The sequence below is a fragment of the Scardinius erythrophthalmus genome (assembly GCF_964197995.2).
Source record: "Scardinius erythrophthalmus genome assembly, chromosome: 7".
NCBI classification, from domain to species: Eukaryota; Metazoa; Chordata; class Actinopteri; order Cypriniformes; family Leuciscidae; genus Scardinius; species Scardinius erythrophthalmus.
In genome coordinates this window covers 23,548,198-23,569,356 of record NC_138227.1, presented here as the reverse complement: position 1 = coordinate 23,569,356, position 21,159 = coordinate 23,548,198, and the positions used below count along the sequence as shown (strand labels likewise).

The 21,159-nt window shown below is 36.3% G+C and overlaps 1 protein-coding gene across 1 annotated transcript; it reads right to left on the bottom strand.

Moving 5' to 3' along the window:
* Positions 1-92: 92 nt before the first annotated feature.
* Positions 93-20,526, bottom strand: wdr95 (WD40 repeat domain 95; the record flags this gene model as incomplete). Its single annotated transcript, XM_081370855.1, has 28 exons — positions 93-176; positions 312-490; positions 2,445-2,533; positions 2,678-2,717; positions 2,793-2,931; positions 3,042-3,100; positions 3,180-3,278; positions 3,414-3,582; positions 3,691-3,750; positions 4,760-4,805; positions 4,895-4,949; positions 10,338-10,417; positions 10,506-10,612; positions 11,378-11,480; positions 11,639-11,790; positions 12,712-12,817; positions 13,002-13,224; positions 13,986-14,055; positions 14,270-14,387; positions 14,685-14,731; positions 14,817-14,862; positions 15,167-15,259; positions 15,604-15,689; positions 15,802-16,032; positions 16,563-16,628; positions 16,798-16,881; positions 16,975-17,028; positions 20,218-20,526. The coding sequence occupies 28 exons, from the start codon at positions 20,524-20,526 to the stop codon at positions 93-95; spliced, it is 2,994 nt and encodes a 997-aa protein (XP_081226981.1).
* Between the last annotated feature and the right edge of the window lie 633 nt (positions 20,527-21,159).

The following is a 21,159-nucleotide window of genomic DNA, read 5'->3' as shown; positions in this document are numbered from 1 at the left end:
ATCCAATTTGTTACTCTTTAATAAGGCGACTTGGTTAACATTTAGATGTGTGCTTGGTCTGAATGAAAATATACACTAACCTCTTGCCAGGCTCAGACACACCTGGAATTGCTCTGTGCAGATTCGTTTTCTTTGAGGATTGATGGATGGACACTTTCATCGATGAGGACATCCAGCTGCAATTAAAGCACATTAGGATTGTTTTAGAAGCCATTTTTCAATCTCAGAAACACCACCTGATCCATTCGTGGGGAAAACAGAGCTTTATGAAACAACCCCCGACCACACCAGGCTTCATCCAAATATTTTACCTCACTCTTTTTATTTTTAGTTTCCACCGAGTCCAAGACATCTGACAGATCGGTCTCTCTATCCAGTATGGGTTGAGAAGGCATGCTTAAAGGATCTATGAGGATTTCCGAGGGAACAGCCGGGTGCTTCCAAGAAGATGGTGTGTCAATGCTCCAACTCTCATTTTGTCCAAATGTACCTGTAGAGTTCAATGTAGTTTAGGTTGTCATACATTTGATTCCTGAACAAATGACTCTAATTAATTGGTTCTTTTCAGTAAATCAAACACATAAAGCGTATGTCTTGTGAACCTACAAATTGAAAATTTTGATTTTATCATTTCAAGTACACTGTAAAAAGTGAATAGTTGGATCAAATTTAAAAAAATACTTCAATTGGTAACACCTAAAGAAATGAAGTTTTCTCAACTTAAATTATCCCAATTTATCGTGAAAAATGTGATAATTTAAGTTGAGAAAACTTAATTTCTTTAGGTCTTACCAATTGAAGTAATTTTTTTAAGTTGAACCAACTGTTCACTTTTTACAGTGTAGTAGTCTGTAGGTCTACTAAAGGTGCAGTCACATTAGCAAAATTTTGCGGACAAAAAAAAAGATCTATTGTAAGTATTGTAGCAATGTGGTCAACGTGACAAATTTTGTAAATTGATTTTGACAAGTACATTTTTCAAGTATCTACTTTTTCTGAGTATTTTGTTTTTCGTTTGGGAAATGTTTACTTCACCACATTCACAAAATATCATACTTACTCTACCTCATTTCATAAAAATATATCGTTCCTCTTTACTTTGAACTGAAGAAATCGCCACCTGATACCCAAGCTGAGACGCGATAGATTGATTCATGAACAAGCCAATTCTTTCCAATGAACCTGTTGAATTGGTTCACAAATTGCACTGAACTATTCATTCATGAATCTGACTAATCTAACTGCAGCTGTTCTTAAATCAACAACTCACTGATTCAGTGATCTGGTCAAAATGTTGTACCGTTGTAGCTTGACTGACGCAATAAGTCACTAATTCTGAATATTAACATTATTATTGTAAAGGAAAATCATATTTAGGTCATGACTGTCAGTTATTTGTGATCTAAATCTGCAGTAATAGTGTACAATAACAATAATAATACATATGTATAATAAGTTTTGGTGATAAAAGTTCATAAATTTTGATTTTTAAAACTGATTGCATCTTCAACACCATAGATTCATGGAATCATCAAGACTTTCTCCTGGGACTGCATCTCGATGCTCGTTCAATGGCTAAGTCATTGCAAGTATTGTACAATTAACTAGAGGTTCAGTATAAGCGGTAAATCCCTTTAACCAGGTGCTTTTAAACTAAGAAACTGTTGGTTCTTTTAGATGGTTAAATTACTCTTTTCCATAGCTTCATTCCCTGTTTCTGTTTCTGGTTTCATTTACTTTCACTTTCCATTTAATCCATGCATGCGTGTTTGTGCATGTGTTTGGTTAGATTAGTTATGTGTTTGTGATTTAGTTTTTTTAGCTGAGTGTTGATTCTGCTCCCTGCTTGCTACATGCTAAGAAAGAGTTATTTTTCTGTGGCCACGAAAAAATCCTTTCTGAGAATTGATAGATTATCAATACTGAGTGTTCGCTGGACGAACAGATTAATTGACTGTAATATTAATTCAGCTACATTAAGTTAATTCGATTAACTGATCCAAATATTTATAATAAATAATAACAAGTTATGATTAATTATTCATATTTCCCTTTTGAGATAATTTGTTACACTGTACATTTACTCAAGTACTTGATTCGTCCACCAGTGATTTTAACCCCACAGATCGCAGCTTAAAATAGAGCCAATTTATTAGCGTTATTCGTTCAGGTGTTGGACTGCACTGGTTGACCTGAAAGTTTTTGATTCACTTAAAAAGAACCAACTCAAGAGTCATTATTCCGGAATCGGACTACACTGGTTACGTAGAATTAGTAGTGCCGTTGTTGAACTGCTGAATAAGTATCGCAGGAAATGCTGTCCAAGTATTTTAATATGATACTTAGTATGATGCACATTGGCAAAAGAATGCACATGCCACAGCTATTACTTCCTGAAAAAAAAACAAAAAAAAAAAAAACATCTAAGCAACTTGTAGATGTACCTATAAACTCCCCATGGACACTCCACAACCGCACTGAGAAGTCCAATGAGGAGGTAAGCAGAAACTGGTCCTTGTCAATTATCTTCAAACTTGAGGAGAGGAAATTATGGTAATAATGTTAATGAGATGTCTTTTTTTTTTATAACAAATACTAAACAAAAAATGACAGGAAAATACATAAAATAATAGTAAGAATATTGAATAAACATTTTTTATTTGCTTTTTGAACCTACCTAGTGATGCTGCTGATGTGTGCACGCCAGAAGTTCACCTCTAGAAATGAATAACACTACATCAAGACTCAACATAAACATAAAAAAATAAAAATAAAATGAGGACTGTCCTTACTCTCAGGAGGGTTTTGTTCAGGCCCCAGGGCGTATTGCTTGACATCATAAACGTAGATGAAGCCGACATGATCGGCTGTAAAAAGCATGCTGTCATCCTGCGTTGAAGCCAGTTTCATAATCGCCTGCTGATGCTGAGACTTAAACATACGATTTCAATTAGAACCTTTGTCTCATTCTGTTGACATTGAATTTATAATCAAACTTGAGGAAATATATGATATATAAGATATACGAATATACTACTCACAGCCTGAAAAGATGTGATGAACTTCCCACCATTCAGAACACTCCAGAAATGAACATAACCTTTGAAAGATGAAATACGTTCTGCAAATTGTATGTGAACTGATTTCTATCATTTTATTCATCGCAAGGACCAGTTTACCTTCAGTATCTGAAGATACAAGCCAAGCAGAAGACAACAATTCAGGAACAAACGCCCGGGTCTTTAAGAAGATGAGGCTCAGCACAGTTGTGCATTGAACTATCAATAAAAAAAATTTAAAGTAATCCATATGAGTTGTGCATAATATACCAAGTTTTCATATAACAGATTTGATTGAGGACCAGCAAATCTGAAATCAGTATTAACTGAAAATTCATGGGAAGATTGGAATACCAGGATAACTGCTGCTCTGTTGAGGGGTCTGTTGAGGAGTCTGGAAGCGAGACAGTATGCGTTCAGACACTACATTCCATACGATGATCTCCCCATCGTAGCTGCCAGTGGCCAGGAAGTGTGGTGTGCATTGAGCAGTGCACAGAATATCCGCTTTGTGCCCATTCCTCTGTGTGTGAAACATTCAACACATTTTCCAAAGTGCCCCTGCATATTTGAAGGGGATTCAAAGTACATGTGTGTAGACATGGGTGTGAGTTGTGGAGGATGCTAATACCACATCGTCCTGCCAAGAAGGTTTTGGTCTCTGATTGTACAGATTTTTCTCTTTGGAGTCCTGTCAAAAAATAAATAAATAAATAAATAAATAAATAACGTGTTTAGCTTCAAAAGTAATCACTGGCAATTCTGCACTATTCTGTTCACAGTCTCTTGAATTAAATTAAATCACTGGCATTAAATTTGGTCCATATTGTGGCTTAATCTGGCAAAGAATGGTCCATTCAGATATAAGGCAACCTGACCAACAAGTTAAAGTACTAATTACACATCCTTGATTTTATGTAATTTGGTGACGAGAATAAGATAGTTCAGAAAATGTTTGAACGTTTTAAAATATTTTTTTTTGTTGTCATAAACTGTCCCTCGGCAAGTACATGTATTTTGTTAGTTATGGGATTAATATAATAAATTTTTCATTTGGAGAATAATTTTAATTAATTCATTTAAAGGCACAATATCGATTTTTGGATTAAAATATCCAAAAACAACTAGAACAATGTTATATATATTTCATAACCGTGATAACCATACAATATTTTTTCATTAATTACATGCCATTTAGCAATAAAATCACCAAAATCGTGGATGGATGGATGGATGGATGGATGGATGGATGGATGGATAGATAGATAGATAGATAGATAGATAGATAGTACTCTGAAGACTTAATACAGAATTGACAATAGATGGGGAGGGAAAGTTTTTAATAAAATGAGATACGTATTGTCAAAGTGGTGTCAAAATCATGTATTTAGGGTATCTTTTTTCACAAAGCTCGGATTCTCTTTTCTAAAGTGAACAAAAGCTCTTGTAATAGATGGAATAATGGATTGTCAGAAGGGAATGGAGAATAAACCACACCAAACAGCACTCAAGCACTTTTGAGGAGGGAGAAACATTGAAGTAAATGAAATATGGAAATGGAGTGAACAGCAATAAAGGCGAGAGTACCAGGGGGAAGAAACAGGTCATGGCAGTCAACCATTTTATGAGAGCCATCTGGGGAATTATGCTGATATAAAAAAAGGGTCATAAGGGAAGCAGGCTGGTCACTTTATACTCACCAAGTAAATGTCTATCCTGTGGTCCCAACCAACAGAAATCACAAATCTGCCAAAAGAAATAAAAAAGTGAATCAGCCAAAAAATGAGGATAATAATATCCATGAAGATTATGGCGCTTGCAGTCAGCAGACTTACGCGTTCATGTGCAGTGTCAGGTAGAGGCAGTCACAAATCTCTGCACATTTTCCATCTGGGAAAAAACATAATGAAGGGCTTTGCTTCACAACAGCTTTATAGGGAATGTGGGATATAATATACTCAGAATAATCAGTCATACTCAGGAATAAGGTTGGGAATCGTAAGAAATTTTTCGGTTCTGATTCCAATTCCGGTTCCGCCAAATGATTCCGGTTTCGATTCCAGTTCCCATTCAATAACAATTATTAAAACAACTAATAAAAAATAGTAGTAAGGGGAAAATGCACAATCCTTTTTGAGTTTATTTCTTATACTTGTCAAATGAGTTTAACAGACTGGTAATGTCAACAAATTCAACATATTATTTAGCAATTAAAAAAAAAAAAAAAAAAAAATCTGAAGAAAAATAAACAATTCTGCATTCTCTAGGATAATTTGGGACCTCTCCTATAGTTTATTGTATCTCCAGCAGTGGAGAATACCCTCTCAGAAAGGGTAGAATATGCTTGAACACATGTAAGATCCAGACCGATGAATCAGCGCTCTAGCAGTTAATAAACAGAACTGCATGCGTCTTGCGGAAGAACATTGTAGCCGGACCTATTTCTCTCTGTTTATGTCTATGATGCGGGTGAGTCACGCAGGCACTGGGCTACTCCGCAGTTGTTGCCGACTCGACCGGTGTAAAGAAGACCGAGTCTTATTACAGGCTTACCGTGGCGTGGTGAATCAGGATAAGACAAAAACACGGTTTGAAAAAAGGCATTCATGATGTACTCGCTCATTATATAAATTTAAATTCTGAACTTAAAAAAGTTACAGACTGCAGCTTTAACAGTCGTCTTTATGAATGTTTTGAAGCATCAGATGTAATCGATACACTCGTTATTTGAAGGCAACGACTTTCAAAAGGTGATTTACTCGACTATAAACTTTTATCTCAGTACTTCTGTGATCATTTGAATATTTGTTACACAGAAATATCGATACTGTGTGGTTGAAAAGACTGTGAAAGTAAAGCTGTTTCATATATATTGACAACTGCTCTCTGAACGACAGCGCAAACAGATTTGAATGTTCTGGTGTGAAATTTTTGTCATTTAGGAATAAGATCGCGTGGGTGTTTGAATAGAGATCGTTTCAAAATTAATCGTGCAGCTCTACTGTCTTTATACTCTCTCTGCGTGGATATCTGACGCAAAACGTATATGAGTAGTGCGAGGGCCAGTGCATTCATTACTATTTTAATATTCATGAGCTGAGACGTTGCTATTAAAGGATAAGCTCCCAGCACTTCGCCCACACATCGCACCAGAACCGTTTTCGGAACTGAAACTTAGGAATTTCGCACGGTTCCGGTATTTTTCAAAAACACTAATGCCTGGTTCAGATTACACGATTTTAGCCCGATTTTGCCACGATCCGTTTGACTTAAGGCGAGCATACACTGTGCGATGTCTGTGCGATTTCAGCAAGGAACCTACTCACACTGAACGAGTAGATCGCATGCGATGTAAAGCCAAAGCAAAGGATTTGTGTGCTTAAAGGCGGGCATACACTGTGCGATTTTCGTCCGATTTTGAGCCGAATTCTGACTCGTGCGACTCTTTTTCAGGTCGGGCCGATTTTCAGCTTTGTCGTGCGTCGTTTGTCGTGCAGTGTTCGTGCAGTGTACAGGGGGAAAGAGAGGCGATTAACCTCTCACGACCGGCAATCGGATGGTCGGATGAATTTCAGGCATGTTTGAAATTTTGGTCGCTCCTCGTGACTATATCGCACAGTTGAAGCAGAGCTACGAACCGATTGCCCTAAACTCAGTGTTTTTTCCCTCACTGCGCATGCGCGAAAACAGTTTCATCTGCAGCAAAAAAAAAAAAAAAAAAAAAAAAAAAAAACGAAAAAAGGGAGATCTTTAAGTTCAAAGCTATTACTGTTGCTTACCTCCAGTTCGTGCTGCAAAATGGATTAACCATTACCCACTTCTTCCAAGCCACCTGCGATGTACACTTTGCCTCTTTTATTATTAAAAAAAATGTTTGGAAAGAAAGCTGTTTTTAATTTTCATTGATGAATTATTGCAGTGTTCGGACATATTATAGACTGTTAATAATTAATTATATGTATATAATTCATTGTAATCGACCTAAATGTTTTAGACAATTTTTAATGAGGAGAAGTAAAGCTTCTATGTAGGCTAATATTTTATTATCCTCACAGCGCGTTGGTTATGCGGTGATGCGCTATGAAATTGTTGCGTTTAATTTAATTATAATTAAATTATAATAGCCTATCAGTTAGGCTTGTTGCGATAGTCGGTGTTACCGGTGATACACGGTGTTTAACCCACCTACCGGTCATAGCACTTGACCACCGTCACCGTCCCCATCGTGTTGAAGTTTTAGCCTATAGTAATAAAGCACTTAATTCAGTTAGTGACTATGTGCCTTCTTAATTTAGCGTAAGCGGAACGAGCGCCGCAGTAAAGCAGCAGGTGTCCGATTTCATTTATCATTTGAGGAGAGTGAGGCGAGCTAACTGGCAAAGGATGGCGGAAGATCTGGTTTCAAAGAGAAATGCAAACGTGAGTTTAATTTTTATATTAGCTTTTTTTTGCACTTAAGTGTCCAGTGATTATTCGGGTAGGCTACCTTATTTAACGAAGTTTTTGATGTTCGTTCGTTTCATATTCGATGGTTGTGCGGTGTTTTTTTTTTTTTTTTTTTTTTTTAGCTGAAAAAGGCAGGCACTTTATTTAACGAATAGTGATTTTTTATATATAATTTCTTGTTTGATACTTGCACGATGTGTGCAGTGGTTCGTTTTGTTAATAAATGCACTTTAAAGGTGTTTCATAAGTGCTTTTGTTTAGTTTTTACATGGTGTGTTAAGTTATTATTCATTTTGCAATAAAGATGTGTGTAATACAAGCGAGTGTCTTATTGTTTTGTGTATTTTTATTAAGAATAAAATAAATTAACCCATGATTAATTCAAACAAATGCTACTGAATTGCCGCTAATTAAAGTGAAAGTAAATTGAGACGTGTGCACGTGCGCATTTTCGGCCACCCGAAATCCCCGACACGCAACCCCGGTGACACCGGGATTACCGGTTTTTTTACACGTCGATTAACCGGTGGAAAAAATCCGTCACCGCAACATCCCTACTATCAGTTTAATAATAAAAGGAGCCTTCCCTAATAATAATAATAATACAATAATACTAGCCTACTAATAATTTAATATATAAATTGGAAATGTTAAATCTTCTTGATATTGATAGCTGATGCTTGTTTTGACAATATCTCTGGATAGGCTACATGATATCGTCCATAGGCGCAACCCGGCATGAGGATTTATCGTGCTGATTCGCGCATATTTCACACGTATAGTGATAGCAGTCAAGTCGCAGCTCGACGTTCGGACCGTACAGTGTGAGCACATAAATCCTGAGCTTTGGCTTTACATCGCATGCGATCTACTCGTTCAGTGTGAGTAGGTTCCTTGCTGAAATCGCACAGACATCGCACAGTGTATGCTCGCCTTAACTGTACGGTCCGAACGTCGAGCTGCGACTTGACTGCTCACACTATACGTGTGAAATATGCGCGAATCAGCGCGATAAATCCTCGTGCCGGGTTGCGCCTATGGACGATATCATGTAGCCTATCCAGAGATATTATCAAAACAAGCATCAGCTATCAATATCAAGAAGATTTAGCATTTCCAATTTATATATTAAATTATTAGTAGGCTAGTATTATTGTATTATTATTATTATTATTATTATTATTAGGGAAGGCTACTTTTATTATTAAACTGACAGGCTATTATAATTAAATAGCCATGCAACAAATTTCATAGCGCATCACCGCATAACCAACGCGCTGTGAGGATAATAAAATATTAGCCTACATAGAAGCTTTACTTCTGCTCATTAAAAATTGTCTAAAACATTTAGGTCGATTACAATGAATTATATACATATAATTAATTATTAACAGTCTATAACCATGAACAATGAATACAATGAATACAAATACAATACAATGAATTATTGCAGTGTTCGGACATATTATAGACTCTATAATATGTCCGAACACTGCAATAATTCATCAATGAAAATTAAAAACAGCTTTATTTCAAATTTTTTTTTAATAATAAAAGAGGCAAAGTGTACATCGCAGGTGGCTTGGAAGAAGTGGGTAATGGTTAATCCATTTTGCAACACGAACTGGAGGTAAGCAACAGTAATAGCTTTGAACTACAGAACTTAAAGATCTCCCTTTTTTCGTTTTTTTATTATTATTATTATTTTTTTTTTTTGCTGCAGATAAAACTGTTTTCGCGCAGGCGCAGTGAGGGAAAAAACACTGAGTTTAGGGCAATCGGTTCGTAGCTCTGCTTCAACTGTGCGATATAGTCACGAGGAGCGACCAAAATTTCTAACATGCCTGAAATTCATCCGACCATCCGATTGCCGGTCGTGAGAGGTTAATCGCCTCTCGTTTCCCCCTGTACACTGCACGAACACGGCACGACAAACGACGCACGACAAAGCTGAAAATCGGCCCAACCCGAAAAAGAGTCGCACAAGTCAGAATTCGGCTCAAAATCGGACGAAAATCGCACAGTGTATGCCCGCCTTTAGAGTGTCGTGGGAATTCGTATACGACAACGGGCGTCGGGAGTCGGGACGCAAGATTCGATCGTTTCATCTCGTATAGTGTGTCATAGCGGGCGACAGCCTACGTTGCGTCTGCGATGCTTCACGACACCACGACAAAAAGACTAGCATGTTTAATTTTTTTTCGGTCCTCCACAACGGGTTCTATCACCTGTGACAATTGGTGAACAAATAATTGTTTTAACAGTCTGTTTTTGAAATATCTTATCGTTGTGGCAAGCTAGCAACATTTAAATTACTTTTTTTACTGGCTAAAAGTAGCCTACAAATATAGGCCTAACGTTATATAAAAAAAATATATTTTACCTCAAGTTCTCTTTGAAGGATTGACAGTCCATACTGTCCTCTTCGTGCAATCCAGGAAGGTGTCCATTGTCGGGTTTTCTTTTTTTTTTTTTTTTTTTTTCTGAACACAAGACAGCCAATACGAAAATCGCCGCTTCATCCATTGTTTGAAACATTCGTTTCCGGAAGTCAGGCGCTACTAGTTTAGCCTTCACGCGCGTCTTCAAAGACGGCACGTGATGACTGGAAGAAACGTGTAGTCTGACATGGTTCTTGTCCACGACACGACAAGATTTTAGGAGTCAAAATCGTGTAATCTGACACAGCGACTATCGCATAAGACAAAACAAACGTGTAATCTGAACCAGGCATAACGGTTCTGGATAAGAACCGATTTTCGGTTCCCAACCCTACTCAGGAGCAAAGCAAATCAATCAAATGCACATGAAGAACTATAAGGAATTATTGACCTCTCTTGAATATCTTCACGCACTGGCCATTGTTGAAGTTCCACATCTTAAGGCAGCCATCTCTTCCACCAGTCACTAGCCTGGTGAAAAAAAAAGAAAGAAAAAAAAAAAACCTGCACAAACCAGTAATATTATGCAATGTCATATATTTAAATTAGCTTTAACAACCTCCTTCCGCTAGAGTCAAGAGCCATGCAGGTAATTGCAGACTCTCCATGAGCACCTCCAAACTCAAACATCTGAGATCCAGTTTCCACATCCCAGACTTTGACAACCTGAATTGAATAATAATAAGTATTTTATTGAGTAATTTGAATAATAAGTGAATTTAGTCACAATTTAGCTAACTTCAACCAAAAACCCTACTAAAAGACAAACAAACCTGTACCCATAAATTTCAATTTGTTACTCACACAAAGCTATCATATGACTTTATAAGAACTGGAATATAGCACACAAGACGTATGAAGTACTTGTATGTTTTTATGTATGGTTTGGAGTCAGTAAGCTTTTTGTTTTTTTAAATAAATTAATACTTTCATTCAGCAAAGGACACATTAACTTGATCAAAAGAGACAGTCAAATCTTTTACACTGTTACAAGATATTTCTATTTCTAATAAATGGTTTTCTTTTGGACTTTATATTCAGAGAATCCTGAAAAAAGTATCATGTTTTCCACAAAAATATTAAGCAGCACAACTGTTTTCAACATTGAGAACAATAAGGAATGTTTCTTGAGCACCAAATCAAGCATATTAGAATGATTTCTGAAGGATCAAGCGACACTGAAGATTGCTGAAAAATTTGCTTTGCCATCAAAGGAGCAAGTTACATTTTAAAATATATTAAAAGAGAAAAATGTGATTTTCAGTTGCAATAATATTTCACAATAGTACTGTTTTTACTGTATTTTTAATCAAATAAATGCAGCCCTGGTGAGCTCAAGAGACTTCTTTCAAAAACCGATCTATGAGCATGAGGAACAGAGCATCTGTGTCCTCAATGTATTTCAAACAGATACTTGTCAAAAGCACTCACCGAGCCCTTAGAGCAGCTCACCACCTGCCTAAACTCCTCACTGTATGCGCAGCACAACACTGGCTCTTCATGGGACAGAATCTGATTGCCCTTAGGCTGTGGTCTACAACAGATGGTATATGAAAGGAGAAAGGAAGAAAAATGCATGACAACTAAAATGACAAGAAAATTGTAGCTAAATACACAATCTAATGTCTTACAGCCAACTGATACTCGTAATAGGCTTTGAAATCTTTGTTATATAACATCTAAGATACATACTTTGTCTGAAGGGATAGTAAGGCGAGAGAATCTGTGGCGATGTAGAGCCCCTTCACAGCTGAGGAGTAGAGGCACACAGACAATTCTCCCTGGATATTACTTGCCTCTGGATCGGCAGTAAACAGACACGTCTCATCCTTAATGTGCCATATCTATAAAAAAATATAAAAATGTCATCAAAAAAAAATAATACACTTTCATATTTATGGTTGCACATAACTAGGAATATTTCACAGAAAATGAAAATTCTGTCATCATTTACTCACTCTCATGTTGTTCCAAACCTTCTTTCTAACGTGAAACACAAATGGAGAATTTTAAACAATATTCTGCCCACTGTTGTCAAAAAAATGAAAGTAAACGTGGACTGAGGCTGTCAAGTTTTGAAACGGATTCAAAAGTAATAGTTTCATAAAAGTGGTCCTTGTGAATTACACACCACATTGCAAGTCTTCTGAATAGTTTTGCGTGATGAACAGACTATTCCATGCTAATCTTCACTTTAGTGGGCTGTTTACTGTGACCGGATCATTGAGTCTGTAAGATCAGTCCGGTTCAGACCGGTTTTCAGACAGGTTTAGTTGACTAGATCAACTGATTCATAGAAAAGAACAATTTAACTCAAAGGATGATTCCTTCACACACTGGACATTGCTTTTCTCATGAATGCATCAAGGAGAGACTGTGTGGATTTAACTATTTCTTTTTTTGTGGTGCTTTTTGCAGCTTGACAGCCTAGTCCTTATTCACCTTCATTATACTGACAAGAGTGATATACATTTGCTTAAAAAATCCCCCTCTTGTGTTCAGGATATAGATGAAAGAAAGTCATTCGAGTTTACAATAACTTGAGAATGAGTAAATTAATTTCAATCTTTGAGTGAACTATCCCTTAATAAACAAGTGGTGCAGTCTATAAATGTTGCATTTGGTTTTACTAATTATGAACATTCAGTTTAACTTTAGCTTAGTTTAATGTTTGGCTTTTTCATATTGAGAAGATTTAAAACACTTTTTTGATATAATAAATCCAGATTTGACTTTGGATTTTAAGTGATGAATCAATTCCTCACCTTAGCAGTCTTGTCTGTGGAGACTGAGTAAATGTGCCCATCTTCTGAGCAGATACAGAGGTAGGAAACAGGGGCATCGTGACCTTTCAAAATCCCTGTTGGTCTACTGCCATTTCGAAATGTAAAATTACTAGCCTGGCATTTAACAACAGTATTTGATAACACAGTATTATCTATGTATATTTCATATTTTCTGACACCTATATAGATCAGAGAAGAAATTGTCCAAAATAATTAAAATCAGAGAGATGCCACTTATGAAGAAGATACCCTAAAGATATAAGGCATACTTAGGCACATAAGGATTCCACATGCGCAACAGCCTGTCCAACCCGCCGGTGACCAAAAGATTACGCTTCTCACAGAAATCAAAGGTCATGACTCCTTTAGGAACGGTGAAGATTGTTTGGTTGTCGGTTGCCCTCTGTGTGACTTTCGTAGACTTTCCCTTTTCGCTCACTTCTGCCATCTCTCTCATCTGCTCTCGCATGTAGGTTGATGGATGAATGAATCCTAATTAAAAACAGATTGTCAAACCTTCATACACGCATATCCACTCAAACAGATCACAGCTGACAGATTCAGATCCCGTTTCCCCTCTTTCTGAGTCATGGTGTGTTATTCAAATGAGTTTAACCAAAGCTTCATTGCACTGAGAGTTTTGACACATCTCTCATCTGGCATTAAACATGCAAGACGCCAGAGTAGCTATTTTCTTCCTTCTGCCATGTTAAACAGACATCACTGAGAAAGAAGTGAGAAAGGAGGACACACTTTTTTCTACACATGGGTTTATATCAATGTTTAGGTCAGATTTCACCCTAAAATCAATAGTAAAATTATCTTAAATTATATCTTGCATAAATAAAATGAACGCAATTTTTAGGATGAATAAGATGTTTTGCTCTGTGACATTATTTTCATTCAACTAAGCCCATTTCGACCCCTATTCTCATTATCTTATTCCTTGTTTCCCTCTTGCTTATATTTCTCATTATTTTTAATTATGATTCTCATTACTGTAATACAATAATGAGGAAGACAATGTGCTTAAGTGCCATGAAATAATGTAAAAAAAAAATGTACAAAACAAACAAAAAAACTGAATAGTCTAAAATTAGACTTAATTTTATTCAGGCAAAATATGATTTCTAATGTTTCCTTTTGATTTTGGGGTGACATATAATCCTATTAAATGAGAGAAAATAAAATTATCAAAATTATCCCACTGTCCTGCAAAAAGTTAACCAATATAAGTCATTTTTAAATGTTACCTATAACAAGGGCAGAGTCGTCATGTCCTGATGAGGATACAATGGCAGGGAAGCTTTGAAAATATTTCACCTGAATTGATAATAAAATATTGTTACATAAAATTATAAAATACTAATTTAGTAAAATATTTCACAGTCAGTATCTTACACTAATGCACTGATAATATTTACAATTGATTGCAATGTATATCCATGTGCATTGCAGCAATAGAACAACATAGGATGAGAAGAAGAAAAAAAAATACATACATTAATAATGATAATAATAATAACACATTTTTAACCTTTGACACCCAGTCTTGGTGGACTTTCCATCTGATAAATGTAATTTCTGGAGACTGAACTGCACGGTCGAGGCTTATGTTTGGAATGTTGTCAACCATCGGCAATCTTTTCCACAATCTAGGGCATAAATGCATTCTTAAAAAAAAGCTTACAAACCATGCATAAAATATACTATAAAAAGGATATATAAATAAGATGAATATCATGCACAGTGTCAGACAGTGAGCAAGGTAATATAATATTCTTAACATGCCAGTTATCTTTCACATCTCTCCAGAGAACAGAATCAATGTTTCCTAATTAATTTATTCATTAATTTATGAAAATTAGAACACGCCTGCATGACATGCTATTGTAATTTTATTTTACAAAACTGCACATGGAAAATTTGTACTATTAAGAAACCTTGTTTACCTCAGTTTATCCCTGAACGATGTTATTAATAGGATGTTCACACAGCCCTAGAGTGCCAAAAAGCTTTGTGATTAGTTAAACACATTGTATTTCATGGAATTCATATGTGTGGGACTGCCTTCGTTTACTTACCTGAGAATCACCATATACAATGATACATTCATCTGGGCCAGTAGAGCTAACAAAACCAGAGTATATTTTTTAATTACAAGAAAAGCAAACATTGACATATCAACAAAGAGCATTGAGTGTTCTTGTTCTTAAATATATTAGTGCACACACAAAAAAATGCAAGAGCCAACATAACATACCCTTATTATTTTATTTGATCTGTTTTCTAATGTTACTTTGTAAATGCAGAGCAAATTAAGTTGTTTTTTAAACTAAAATCATATCTGAAAACATTGAACGTGAATAAAACTCCCAAACTTCACAAAACAGCAATCACATCAACATGTCTGACATGAATCAAGTCTGCTCACCAGTAATCCAGGTATAAAGGCACAGTTTTTAGTGCACTCAACTGACAGCAAGGCTCCAAAGAGGCAAGCTCATAAAACTGGATCTCTCTGGATCTGTAAAGTGGGAGAAAATATGTTGTTTGGATTGACTGAAGGAAAGGCAGAGATCAGATGTGGCTGTTTTATATATAAAACTGTTTTTTCCCCAAGAACACTACAAAGTTACAAGGTAGGCCTATACTTGAGCAGAATAACAGAGCAGTCCCCAGGCTGCTCCAAGGGAATCTTCACTGTAATAAATGTAAATTGCTTTGGATAAAAGCATCTGCAAATTGACTACTTCATCTTCATTTGAAACAGCATGCCACAGGGAAAAATCTTCATTAGAAAGTTATATACACTACAGTGTATTATAAAGACTGTTATGTAAAAATAAATGTATTTTAAAAGCAGTTTACCCAGTTCCAATGATCAGTTTGTTGTACTCTGACATTGGCACAAAATCAGTAGACCATTTTTGTTTTCGACTGATGGATCTCTCGGGCTGGATATAGAAACAGAGAAATTATTCAAATTAAATATTGGTTGATTGAAAAATGGAGGAGAGCAGGAACAGGAATACAGAAGTAAACACATAAAATGTAAATGTTACCCACAAACACATTCTTCTTGCTCTTCAAATAAAGCTTGGGGGTCCAGAAGTTAACAACCCCATCTTCTCTTAGAGTCATAACGGTTCCATTAGAAAGCAAGTGGATTCTCACAACAGGCTTCCCACGTTTTAGAAACTTAATGTTAGCCGGCAATATAAAAGCTGCCATTTTACTGCGACGCACAGTCTCTTCCTTTGCTTCGTACTCCAGGTATATGTATGTGCAGAACTCATGCTAAAATAGAGAGAGTAAGACTTAAACTTTAATAGAATTTGTTATAGAAGTGTGTTCAATATTTAATGTAAAGGTTATGAGTCTCATTCACCAATCATGTAAATACACATATTTTTGTATTTTGATATCCATATTATAATATTATGAAAACATACAATATATAACATAATGAAATTAGTATAGTATGTAATCATTATGTAATACAACAATATAATTTATATATAAAAAAAAAACATTAAGGTCATCAGGAGTTGGATTTTTGCATACACGTTTGGAAATTAGGGATAAATTTACTTGCAAACTTTATTTCAATCATGGCTTCTATTTGAACATGTTTGCAAGCAATTTCCTGCACAAATATGTGCATTCAAAGTTACTGAATGAGACCCATTTTGACCACTTGCCCGCAAAGGTTTTTTATATGCAAAAAATCGACTCAAAAACAGATGCAACTGTGCATTTAACAAATTGTCAGTTCATCTAAGAGAGCAAGTTTGAGATTTAAAGAGGAAGCAGTGAATTATTCATACCCATTTGATTTTGCCATCACAAGTGTAATCGATCTTCATGAATAGCTGGTGAATGTGAGATTCTTTCTGTGACGTTTCAAAAAGTGTTAGTCCAAAGTAATGGGTTGGAAGACAGTGAGAGAGAAAAGATTGTACAATCATATTAAGATTTTAGGTCTCCGTTAATCCATTTACACAAGCAACAGGAAATAACTGAATACATAAACCTCTCTTACAGTACTTTTACAGTACTTACAACTCCTTTCAAACCTGGGCAGTTTTTCAGAACAGATTTGAATTGTGAATAATCCAACATATGGATGCCAGCCTTTGCAAACTCCTGCTGAAGAGAACGGAATTAGGAAAATCATATTGTGTCTAATTAATCATTTAAATTAGATTTCCAAATAATCTACACATTTTGAATACTTACATCATAGGCCAGCTTAATGTGCTTTAGATCATCAATGGACACCATCTTCTCAATCTAGGTTGGACAGCAAAAATAAATTAAAAAAGGCAAAAATCTCACAGAACATGTGAGTTGGAAGGAGCATGTATTAAATGTGCAAGTCTCTACAGAGAGGTTTGTAAGAAAAAAGATTAACAAAGATTAACATCATAAAGTCACTGTGACGGATGCTATTTCAACATAGTATAAATCGACAAGTGTTGTTTGACATTTGTTGGATGATCAAACATCTTTCAGCATGTCAAAAAATTACACAGCTGCTGGATTTCGACAGGTTGCTGTCACATGTTCTGCTCCTCCTTACAATAATAAATTCACTTGAAATTTAAATGGCTTCGTTGCAACATGATGTAATTTAAACTTTGTTGTGAATTAAAAACCCACATGCTTCATCAGTCTGCAGACAAGATTACATGCCAGTCAAATCAGTCAAACCATCTACCATGAATAAAGGAATGATATGATGAATTGATGAAAGATATAAGATATAGGTAGTCTGGCTATCACCAGACCAAGCTCAATCTTTTAAGACTGAACATTAGTCTGGGGAGTCTGCTCTGTATTTTCTACTGCACAAGAGGCGTGATCAACGGGCATAGTTCAAATGACTCTGTACACAATTGGATAGTCCTTCAACCAATCAGACCAACGATCCGGGTGACGTACTTTGTAGCGAAAAACTCCAGGCAGGAAATGTGTCAACAAGCGTGTTGGTTTGGAGCATTGATCAGCGGTTTGCAGAAGCAGCAATAGCATTGAGCGATTTTTGCAGGTTGTGCAAAAAGAAAAAACATTAAAGGAGAACTCCGGTCAATTTTAACATTGAGCTCATTTTTTTGTAAATTTGGAGTGCTGTCAATACAGAGAACAACGACAAAAATCGGTGTTGCCTACACCGTGTTATCCTCTTTTTAAAATTTGCACCCTGTTGACTTCAATGGGGCAAGTTTTAAACCTGCTTTTAGCCTCTTAACATCCTTGATGTGTCATTACAAGTGCACAGGTCATGTGATTCCTTCAGAGTGAACGCGGGTAATCTGACTGCAGTAGATGTGAAAGATATGAATAAAAATTATGTTATTTGAGCCAGCGCACATACCTGTATTTACATCCTGTTTTCGGTCGAAGTCCATAGTAATCGATTGTTGAGTTCACTCGCATAGGTTTAGTACCTATGATCACGCGCGTGAACTCGACAATCGATTACTGTGGACTTCGACCGAAAACAGGATGTAAATACAGGTATGTGCGCTGGCTCAAATAACATCATTTTTATTCATATCTTTCACATCTACTGCAGTCAGATTAACCCGCGTTCACCCCGAAGGAATCACTCACATGACCTAGGCACTTGTAATGACACATCAAGGATGTTAAGAGGCTAAAAGCAGGTTTAAAACTTGCCCCATTGAAGTCAACAGGGTGCAAATTTTAAAAAGAGGATAACACGGTGTAGGCAACACCGATTTTTGTTGTTGTTCTCTGTACTGACAGCACTCCAAATTTACAAAAAAATGAGCTCAATGTTAAAATTGACCGGAGTTCTCCTTTAAAGTGAGTGGTATTTACACCCACTCGAGCGATTTGTTTGCTAAACTAAAGAAGCCATTGGGCATCGTCGAGAGGTTAAAAGAAATTGGATTGGATTAAACCCACCAATAGCGCGCCAGGAGGATAAGCCAGTTTGTAATTGGTCCCCGCAAATTTGTAACGGAAGCAGGACAGAAGAATGTACAGATTTCCAGCCTGAGCTGCAGGCCGAAATCAAATCGCCGACAGATCGGGCTGGGTTTACCCAGTCTAAGATAGGGGGTTTCTTCTACAATTGTTAATAGGATTTTAGATTAGTATTTTTTATTTATAAGGTTAATTTACCTTGGGTTTCCTCTGCAATTATAAATTAAAAAATCTCTGCAAATTTTTAGCAACTTAAGTTTTTAAAGTTCATGTTTGAGACTGTATTTTGTGATATACAACAGTCTCTTTAGAATAACAACAGACCTCAATTTACTCACAAATTGAAAATCGCCACTAAAAATCCATTGGAAATTGCAGAGGGAACCCAAGGTAAATTAGCCTTCCCGTCTGGCCTAGGAATTGATAATAAGTACTGCATCTGCCACAAAAACAATTACGATTTCAATTAGGGTGACAGCATTAAACAGCAAAATGAACACTGAAAACAGCTGAGCTACGGTTAACGTTACACAACTGAAAAATGTAGTTAGAGGTGTTCTTACTTTTAGTTATTTGCTCTCCTACTGATAAATACAGATTATAACTTTCATTCCTATTTCACTGTGCAGTCAGATGGCAAATTACATCCAGCACAAACAAATTTGGGCTTGATAAGGAAAAAAAAATTGATTTGCTTTCTGGGGAGCAAGTTCAAGTACTCTGTTGAAATAAATAATGCATGTCCACTGTGTCATTTCAGTCAATCGCTAGTCATGACAGATTACCCTGCAATGGTTGCCCATGCCCATCCAAAGGTCATCCAGCTAATGAATTAATGGGAATCAAAATGTCATTTTTGAAAAAAGACAACAATTTTGTCCTGCAGAAAGTTAATGATTTGGTTTTGGCAAATTTAATGAAGCTTTGGTATGAGAAGAGTGACCTCTTATACTAACAGTTACACTGACACCTCTAGATTTTAAGATTGAAAGATGGTTGGCTAAAAGCAGTTACAATTTGGTTGGTTACTTCTACATCAAAACCTGGGACATAATAAATAGCTTTTTGAAGAATTAAATATGATATGATTTAGAGCAGACAAAAGATATGAAAAGAAACATATTCTGTACATACCTAAAGTTGATGTAAAACTGAATTCAGTGGTCTGTTTACTGGTCGGTTAGAGCAGATCAGTTAAAAAAATTCAAAACAAGATTAGAACATATAAGGCGGGCTCTGTGCTGGAGGGGGCGGGGTTACACAATAAATATAACCTAATATATTAAATAATAAACATTATATTAGACTCTAATTTCATATCCAATATTATGGATCTACGAAGTGCATCAGTCCAGCTGCCCAACTCCCTTATTTATCATTATAACATTTGCATACCTGACCAGTGAGAGATGATGCTGGGGCAAGTTGCCCCAATCTAAGCATTGCATTCAATCTAGGTAGAAAATAATTGTTGGGAAATGCAGCAAAGCAGCAGATGCTGCACAAGTGTGACCCTTTGACTTTTACCTTGAGCTCATAGAGGGTCCCAGCAGGATCTGCTCTGTAGCGTTTTCGCATGCTAAGTTTAACATCGTCTCCCAGGGCAAAAGAGTGTCGTCTGGGTTCTTGCCTCAAAAGCTCTCTCTCCAGCCAGGCTGGAAGCTGTTGGCTCCTCTCAGTAGGGTCTAATATGGACCCCGTAGAATGCAGAACCCCGTCAGCCTGCTGTCTGTACCGCGTGCCCTGCTTCTGGTTCAGTCCAGCCGCTCCATACACTGGTCCAAAATCTGTCGAAATACTGCATAAGAGTGTTGCATTGAATAATTTGTTTATCATTTCTTTTTCATTTAAGTTATCAAAAACAACCTTGCAAATGGCCCTTTCGCGCATCACGCATCGCCCAACAGCAAACTCAAACATCGCATATACCTCTTACAGGTGCTTGTGACGACATGTCTCAACAGGTAAAAGTAGGATACTACAATAAAAGATCTAACATATTAGCAATCCTTTTAGCTGTGTTGCTATGTGTCATGAGTAACCACACACACAAACACGCACATGTGTTGGGTTAGGGAATAGAATATAGTTTGCACAGTATAAAAAGTAATATGTCTATGGGATGTCCCCATAAAACATGAAAACCCAACATGTGTGTGTGTGTGTGTGTGTGTGTGTGTGTGTGTGTGTGTGTGTGTGTGTGTAAATTACAGATTTAAATAATAAAATTGTAGTTGTACATTTTACTGTATTTTTACGGAATTATGTTGTCAACCACAGCTGCCCATTTTTGTTGTTGTTGTTGTTGTTGTTGTTGTTGTTGTTGTTGTTGTTGTTGTTGTTGTTGTTGTTGTTTTTATAGGGAGAACTTTACACTTCCAAAATTAAATTTTGCAAAGCGAAAGCCAAGTGTATGTTAGGTCAAATCAAATTAGAGTCAAGTAATATCTTCATATTTGTCTGTCAAAA